General features: G+C 39.7%; 1 protein-coding gene across 1 annotated transcript in view; it reads left to right on the plus strand.

Annotated features, from left to right (window-relative positions):
- Positions 1-312: 312 nt before the first annotated feature.
- Positions 313-9,738, plus strand: part of LOC126106633 (zinc finger and SCAN domain-containing protein 12-like) — a 174,853-nt gene continuing 165,427 nt past the window's right edge. The window contains exon 1 of the mRNA XM_049912988.1: positions 313-487. Coding sequence (XP_049768945.1) covers positions 476-487 — 12 coding nt within the window. The 5' untranslated portion in view covers positions 313-475. The remainder of the gene's footprint in view (positions 488-9,738) is intronic.

The raw sequence follows: 9,738 nt of genomic DNA on the forward strand, positions 1-9,738 counted from the left end.
ATATAGTTTGCAAGTGAATCCTGACGATACAGTTTAGTAACATGATGGTATATACCTCTCACGATCCTTAGGAAACCTAAAAAGAGACACCTGTAGTGTCTTCTTCCTGTTGTTGCTGCAATTTATTGCGCTACAAACGCTCCCGATGGTATAAACCATTGTATAAATCAAAATAATCAATCACTATTCGCTTTCACGATCGCGCCGAACTCACAGTTCAACCTACCAGCCGCTTGGGGCTCTGCTGGCGCTGTAGGCAACAAAATCGAGGCGAAGTGTCGCGACTGTTTTGTTAGATTGTGATAACACTGACAGCAGCCTGTTGGCATCCCCATGATATAGTTCGGCTAAACCGTAAACAATAGACATCAGACGTTAAGTATAGGTCGTCTGCTGTTAGTAAAGTTGTGACAGGAGTTACATTATAAATGGAATTGTTCAATAAGCGCTCTTGATTTACTTTTCGAAACAATTCATGTTGGATATGGTGAGTATATAATAACTCTTGAATAAATTGTGTGCAATTTTCGTCGGTGGAAGTTAGATATTGGTCACGATTGTATGAAAATAGCACCCCTATATAATAACTCTTGAATAAATTGTGTGCAATTTTCATCGGTGGAAGTTAGATATTGGTCACGATTGTATGAAAATAGCACCCCCCCCCCCCCCATCCCCGTATTGTTTTGGAGAGTAACACAAACAGTTTTAACTGTACAACTTTGTGAGAGTAATATATGTATAACGTTCTACTGACTAGGACGCGTGCAGCGTAAAGTAAAAAAATGTAATACGGTTAATACGAAAGCAACATATAAAATTTAATATGCTATTGAAGACATTGGAAGACGATTATTACATGCTACGTCGTACACGCCGAGCATACCCGTGGGCAACTTCCGACCACATTCAAACAGATAGAGACTGCGCTGACGCTCTCAATAACGTACAACTAAGCTGTGCAAACTTTTAACTCAAGATAAAAAAATAAAAAGATAATTCCAGTTTTTATGAAGCTTTCAGTGGAGGGCCGAAAACTGTCAAGCTAGTTCAACGATAGCCTTGGCAGGACTTAAGTTGGCTTGAAATTGGAATTAATTATGATCCAGAGGAGATATTTGAGTCAAATGCCTAACTTTTTCCCAATAACATAATTTAATAATTTCAGGGCAGTGGCGTTCACAATTTCCACGCATCATGAACTCAAATTTGGCAGAGAAGCAGTTATTTATGAGTAGTCTGACGTTATTAATATGTAAACATGCCATTAATTTTGTAATCAAATTTCTGTGTACTTTAACGCAATATTTCTAAATATTAACACCCACCCCAATTTCTTTGTGTTTGTTACTGTAGAACAAACGTTTTTGTACTGGAAATGGTTTTGTTTGTTTTTGAGACTGGGTAGTGTTAAAACAATGAGCCTGAAAATCCAGCTACCTAACATTCATAAACTGAAGCCATATGTAATTAAAAATGAAGCTATTAGTATTTTGTGGTTGAATACTGATACGTAATGTAAATTAAGCATGTATTAGTACTCACAAGTTTCAAATATACAATAACAGTGTAAATGACCTGCTAGCAACTGCTGTCAAGATTAATCTTGGAAAAGTGTCTTCTACAGCACTGTACCCCCCCCCCCCCCCCCCTGTTATTACAAGCTGGCTGCACCATGTTTCTCGGTTATATTTAGAAACTGAGAGTTAGAAGGGCCTGCTGTATGTTCGGTGTCATGTACCAATTGGTCTTTATCTTTAATTACTAGATCATCTTGTTCCTTGATAGGTTTTCCTGTTTGCTTTCAAGTTACACTCTGTTGTTTTCATTTTATTTTTGTTCTCTCTTTCTGCTGCTTGATACTTAAATACCTTTTTAACTCAGATATCTTTGATACACTGCTAGTGCCATATTTCATAATTTACCTGGAGAAACAGTTGTTCAAGGAGGAGAGAATTTACTTAGAAATGGATTAAGCTTAGAATTAACATTCATTATATCATATACCTTATTCCAGCTGATGCTTTGCAGATTCCTTGTAAAAGTGTGTGTTGGTAGCTCATGAACTGTTCTAATGGTTTCCCTAGTTAACACTTTATACTTTCTATGCACCAGATGTTTAATACATAATAATGATTCTTTTTTTTTAAAAAAAAAAAAAAGTTATATCAGACAGCTGTTGTCTTAGATATGTAAACATAAACAGTTTATACAGATGAAATACCCTATAGGTTCAATTTTAGCAAAATATAAACATATCCAAATATATGCTATGTGCCATCATTGCTGCTAAAGAATGTTTTGAAATCTTGATTAAATTTATTTTCATTGTCTGTTGTCTGATGCAGGATGGCAGTGCATTGTAAAGCTTAAAATAAATACACCTCTTATGTCTTTATGCATGAATTTTTTTTTTCTCTCACTGTGTATAGCGAGCTGTGGTTTGGTTTCCCTAGCATGAAAATTTCTGATTTGGGGCTGGTAATTAAAATGTGTCTGTGTGTGTGTGTGTGTGTGTGTGTGTGTGTGTGTGTGTGTGTGTGTAAGATGTACGTTGTTATTCAGATTGCCATTTTCTGTAACAAAGAAACTGGTTGTAAATGGGCTAGTGACAATTCCAAAATAATAATTCGCATGTTAAGAGGAACTGGACATAACCAAAGGATCAAAGTACGCCATCCTGGCAACTCTGTGGTGCAAATGTTTCAGGCATTTCTTAAAGTAAAACAGATTGAATTAAGTCGGTGCAAGCTTTGTTATGCAGTCTCTATAATTTAAGTTTTTGTCAACAGTTTTGTATATATGTTTCCCAAATTGCAGGTAGTTTTTGTATGTGGACTGTCAATCTTTTGGCATTGAACAAAAAGTAGACATACTCCAGGACTTCATCAGTTATGCTCAGGGATTTGTTTGGAGCAAATATAATCATACTAGTGACATGTGTGAATAACATCTTTTGCTGAATTATTTCTCGTTCTACCTCTTCATCTTCCTTCCTCCCCTCCTCTCTCCAACCTCCCCCCCCCCCCCCCCTCTCTCTCTCTCTCTCTCTCTCTCTCTCTCTCTCTCTCTCTCTCTCTCTCCACATCTCCTTGCCAGCCTTCATGCGTGTATCATGTACGGGTGAGGGAGGGTGGGGGTGAGGGTCACATGTTCACATTACAAATTGATTTATACATATGGTTACATTCTGAACATTTTGAGGTTTTACAAAAAGAAAGAGGACAAAAAAATACAGATGTGAGTTGGTAATTCCTACACTGCGCCTTTTACACATTATAGTAATAGAAATTCTTCCTTTTAAAGAGAAGAAGCTGTCAAGGAGAAAGTTTCTCTGTTTTCAAATTTTACTTTGCTGTCTGTGAGAATTTTATATCAGTGGTTAAGTGATCAAAAATTTTTGTCGCACCATTATGTACCCCTTTTTGTGCTAAAGACGGCTTTAATGTGGAATGATGAATGTCTTTTTTCCTTCCTGTATTGTAACTGTGTGCATCATTGTTCTTTACATAATTGTTGACTCTCTGCTTCAACAATTTCTTCAATATGGAGACCAAAATGAGGAGTAATGTGTGTTGGTGGTTTTCAACCTTGTACTTGCTGCCATTTTTAAGTAATAGCTTCACTTTTGGGAAACACTCCTTTATTGAATCATAAAGGGGCAATGTGGGTCTTGCAGTTTGTGAAGAAATTTTTTATGAAGACAGATACCAGCACTTAATGCAAAGCTCCAGACATTTTTGGCTTCAAGCTTTTTACCGTCTTTAACACTTAATAATTTATTGAAGCTATTGTCAAGCTACAAACTACTTTCAAATATCCTTTTTTTTTTCTTAATTTGTGAATTTCAATCTGAATGCACCAGTTGCATTTATGAGATAGTTATTAATATAAATAGGCAAGTCTCCTGTTTTAATATTACCATATTCTATGTTTCTGCAAATGATTTACTAGTTTTAATATCTCTTTCCCATTAAGTACACCATAGAAATTGTAGAGCAAAAGCTTTTCCAATCTCTCCTATTCCTAAAATATAAACATGTCACCACTTTCCAACCTCTCCCATTGGAGTGAGAGATTTCTTAATCCTGTAGTCCCATGTGTTTTGAGTTTGGTTGCACTTACTTTAGTTCTTCTACAAGGGCAGCAGCCTAGATTTTTGTGACAGTGGCCTGGTTTGGTAAGTATTTATTTATAACTGTAGTGTGTGTGGTGTGTGTGTTTACGTTTGTATAGTTTTTGTGTATCAGAATAGGTGATGATGCATATCTTCATGAATTTTGAGGTTATTCTTGTTAGTGTTAGGTAAATGTGTTGTATCATGATTGATTGGTATCATTAACATTGGATCAGGTTATGTTTTCGATATTAGTTGTGTGAGTGAGTTTTGGTTTCTTGCACTGTGGACTTCGTTTTTGATAGATAGGATAACTGAAGGTTTGAGCATTACAGAAGCATCTGATTCCACACATCTGCTTTGGCCCATGACGTCATTAATATGGTGGAAATGACTATTTCCAATGTATACAAAATGGCAACAATGTCACTACATACACATGCCAACAAATGTGACCAAAAATAAAAATGAGACAGTAATGTTTTATTCCAAAAATAAGATGAAACTAACAGGATAACTGGAAAATTGGGAAATTGGGGGGTTTAGGACAGGGACAAAGATGATGAGACTTACCAAACAAAAGCGCTGGCAGGTCGATAGACACACAAACATACACACAAAATTCTAGCTTTCGCAACCAACGGTTGCCTCGTCAGGAAAGAAGGAAGGAGAAGGAAAGACAAAAGGATATGGGTTTTAAGGTAGAGGGTAAGGAGTCATTCCAATCCCGGGAGCGGAAAGACTTACCTTAGGGGGGAAAAAGGACAGGTATACACTCGCGCGCGCACACACACACATATCCATCCGCATATACACATACACAAGCAGACATTTGTAAAGGCAAAGAGTTTGGGCAGAGATGTCAGTCGGGACGGAAGTACAGAGGCAAAGATGATGTTGAAAGACAAGTGAGGTATGAGCGGCGGCAGATTGAAATTAGAAATTAGCGGAGATTGAGGCCTGGCGGATAGCGAGAAGAGAGGATATGCTGAAGGGCAAGTTCCCATCTCCGGAGTTCTGACAGGTTGGTGTTAGTGGGAAGTATCCAGATAACCCGGACGGTGTAACACTGTGCCAAGATGTGCTGGCCGTGCACCAAGGCATGTTTAGCCACAGGGTGATCCTCATTACCAACAAACACTGTCTGCCTGTGTCCATTCATGCGAATGGACAGTTTGTTGCTGGTCATTCCCACATAGAACGCTTCACAGTGTAGGCAGGTCAGTTGGTAAATCACGTGGGTGCTTTCACACGTGGCTCTGCCTTTGATCGTGTACACCTTCCGGGTTACAGGACTGGAATAGATGGTGGTGGGAGGGTGCATGGGACAGGTTTTACACCGGGGGCGGTTACAGGGGTAGGAGCCAGAGGGTAGGGAAGGTGGTTTTGGGATTTCATAGGGATGAACTAAGAGGTTACGAAGGTTAGGTGGACGGCGGAAAGACACTCTTGGTGGAGTGGGGAGGATTTCATGAAGGATGGATCTCATTTCAGGGCAGGATTTGAGGAAGTCGTATCCCTGCTGGAGAGCCACATTCAGAATCTGATCCAGTCCCGGAAAGTATCCTGTCACAAGTGGGGCACTTTTGGGGTTCTTCTGTGGAAGGTTCTGAGTTTGAGGAGATGAGGGAGATGAGGAAGTGGCTCTGGTTATTTGCTTCTGTACCAGGTCGGGAGGGTAGTTACGGGATGCAAAAGCTGTTTTCAGGTTGTTGGTGTAATGGTTCAAGGATTCCGGACTGGAGCAGATTCGTTTGCAACGAAGACCTAGGCTGTAGGGAAGGGACCGTTTGATGTGGAATGGGTGGCAGCTGTCATAATGGAGGTACTGTTGCTTGTTGGTGGGTTTGATGTGGACGGACGTGTGAAGCTGGCCATTGGACAAGTGGAGGTCAACCTCAAGGAAAGTGGCATGGGATTTAGAGTAGGACCAGGTGAATCTGATGGAACCAAAGGAGTTGAGGTTGGAGAGGAAATTCTGGAGTTCTTCTTCATGAAATCCCTATGAAATCCACAAACCACCTTCCCTACCCTCTGGCTCCTACCCCTGTAACCGCCCCCGGTGTAAAACCTGTCCCATGCACCCTCCCACCACCACCTATTCCAGTCCTGTAACCCGGAAGGTGTACACGATCAAAGGCAGAGCCACGTGTGAAAGCACCCACGTGATTTACCAACTGACCTGCCTACACTGTGAAGCGTTCTATGTGGGAATGACCAGCAACAAACTGTCCATTCGCATGAATGGACACAGGCAGACAGTGTTTGTTGGTAATGAGGATCACCCTGTGGCTAAACATGCCTTGGTGCACGGCCAGCACATCTTGGCACAGTGTTACACCGTCCGGGTTATCTGGATACTTCCCACTAACACCAACCTGTCAGAACTCTGGAGATGGGAACTTGCCCTTCAGCATATCCTCTCTTCTCGCTATCCGCCAGGCCTCAATCTCCGCTAATTTCTAATTTCAATCTGCCGCCGCTCATACCTCACTTGTCTTTCAACATCATCTTTGCCTCTGTACTTCCGTCCCGACTGACATCTCTGCCCAAACTCTTTGCCTTTACAAATGTCTGCTTGTGTATGTGTATATGCGGATGGATATGTGTGTGTGTGTGCGCGCGCGCGAGTGTATACCTGTCCTTTTTCCCCCCTAAGGTAAGTCTTTCCGCTCCCGGGATTGGAATGACTCCTTACCCTCTCCCTTAAAACCCACATCCTTTCGTCTTTCCCTCTCCTTCCCTCTTTCCTGATGAGGCAACAGTTTGTTGCGAAAGCTTGAATTTTGTGTGTATGTTTGTGTTCGTTTGTGTGTCTGTCGACCTGCCAGCACTTTCATTTGGTAAGTCACATCATCTTTGTTTTTCGGTAGATATAATCACTGTCCCAAAACAATTAATATATAAAAAAAATTAAATTACAGCATTCTGCTACACCAATTCCACAGGAATTGGACATTTTCCTTGAGCCGTATAGTGCAACTATGGCTATTGATAACAAAACACCAATACCTATTATCTCGAAAAGTGCAATCGGACATTTCCTTTGACCTATATAGCTCAACCGGAGATGTCAATACCAAAAAGCCAACACCTGCAACTCCAAAAAGTGGAATCAGACATTTTCTGTGATCTTTATAGCTCAACCTTGACCTGGGCGCGTATGATCCCAGTTGTTTTCATGCCATAAAACAAAACAAAGTAATTTATAGCTAAACTGCAGCTATCTGCACCAAAAACCAGCATCTAAAACTTTAAAAACTGGAACCATAACCCCAAAAACTCAAAAACCCAAATACCCCATATTCACTACATCAATTAAAAACTACCGTATCTATGCAAAACACACACACACACACACACACACACACACACACACACACACACACACACACACACACACCCCTACACCCCTACATGTACCTGGCCTGAGCCATCAGAACTCTCATTAGTCTCATGTCATTTGACACGTGACATATTCAGTAATAAGACCAACACTGTCATTGTCATCTCGGAATGTAATGACACACTCAGGAACTTCACTGTCATATCCATACCTAACAAAAAAGCGAAAAACAATTAGAATTCTTTCGCTGCTGACACACACTAAACTAATCAGACCTAAAAAAAAAATCCTTAACTCACTGAAAACACATCTGCAACCCACATTACAGCACCAACTACATAAACTCAAATGAACCCAGTACCCCATATTAAACTCAGTGGGTCCACATCTAACACCAGAGGGCATGATCAGATACAACAATATGACATCTACAAACACAACAGACTCAAAAACTCAGTGCCGTAATGATGTTACACGCCACAACAGTATTATGTCATGGGTGAAAACAGATGGCTGGAATCAGCTGCTTCTGTTGCAAGGGAAATGTCTGATTCCTGTGGTTTCGTTGGTGTAGCGGAATGTTGTAATTTAAATTTTCTTTTATAGTATTTGTTTTTTTTGGGTGGTGGATAATGGGTTTGATGATTTGTGTGTGTTGTTTTTTGTTCCATTATCACACCTTGGAGATTCTTAGTCTGAGAGGTTTTTTCCCCCAAATAATAAACAATGCATGCACAAGTACTAATCCCAATCGCTCCACAGATTCCAGTGCTTAATTTCATAGTTGGCCCTCTTATCACCCATATTGCCAAATGCTCTGCTGTTATGCTTTTCGCCATACTTTTTTGAGTTGACACCTCAATCGTAATGCGTTAAACATCATCAAGAATCATTAATCACCCCGGAACTCACAAAAACTGTGGTTTAAATACTGATTTTATCATATTTAATTATTTTGGATTATAGATTTCTCATCCCCCCTCCCCCTGCTCCCATTTGGATGATACAGGTGTCTTAAACAACATTGTTTTTTACAAGTAGTCAGTATATATATACTAAATCTCTTATCTTTGAAGTAGTTTTCTCTTGAATTTCACTTAATTACAGATTCTTTGTTCCCTCTAATATTTCATCCCAAACATAAAAGGAAATGACATACTTCTGTTTTAGATCTATATTTTTAAATCTTCTCTGTCACACTTCCTCCCTATTCCTTGCTCCTCCCCTCCGTCTCTCTCTCCCCTCTCATATTTGCACACGTAGACACTAACTCAGACATTTGCTTGTTTAAATGTGTGATGGAATATGTTTTGGAATATAAAGCTTCCTTAATAGAAATTTTAGTTAATAGTATCCAGTTTATACTACCTGAAACAGAATATAAGTGACATGGAAAAGAGGAAAGCAACATGAAATTTATTGATTTCACGCAACATTTAATATGGTTGCAATTACATTCCCTTGTCTAATTCGGCAATTGTAACATGGAAAAGAGTATCAGTAGGTATCGGATCATCTTTCCAAATAATCAAAATAATGCTTCAACTGATGCAGCTCTATCTTTGTCATATTAGACTTAATGAAAAGTTGAAATGCATTAAGTGCTATTAATGTTATTATGCTTGAAGTGGTAAATGTCAAGTGTCATATTTACACAACCTGTAAGAATATGTGAATGACAGTATACTGTCCCTGGGGTGTGACAAATTTTTAACGATGACTTGGGTGCAATTGTGCATTGTTGGTAGCACCTCTCATTGAATTTTTCAAAGTTCACCCAAACCAAGAGACATTTGCAGTGGAGTGATGAAAGGAAGCATCCTTCATCAGAGGATAAGCTGCTGTTGCTGAGGATGCCATATTAGCTCATCCCCTTCCAGGCACACCTCTCACTGCTTGGGCAGATGCACAATCAGCTGTGATTGGAACTGTATTACAACAACATATTTGACATTAGTGGCAATCTCTGGCTTTTTTCAGTGACAGATTATTACCTTCTGTCAGAAGCCAGACAAAGAATTATCGTGCCAGTTACAGCATTCAGACTGCATCACACAGTTCATCATAGATATTCAGTATGTTGATGGTTAACAGAATGGACCAGCAAATGATCTGTGTCTCATTAATGCTGTTGTGAACATGCTTGACTTCTTGGCACGTGCTGTCACAGACAACTAACTAAAGACATTCCTGAAAGCACCATAGAGCATACAACTCTGACATATTCAGATAACTGTATCGAATGTAGTGCCATACTGTGACATATCCGTGTCGT

Source organism: Schistocerca cancellata, chromosome 10 (assembly GCF_023864275.1).
Source record: "Schistocerca cancellata isolate TAMUIC-IGC-003103 chromosome 10, iqSchCanc2.1, whole genome shotgun sequence".
NCBI lineage: Eukaryota > Metazoa > Arthropoda > Insecta > Orthoptera > Acrididae > Schistocerca > Schistocerca cancellata.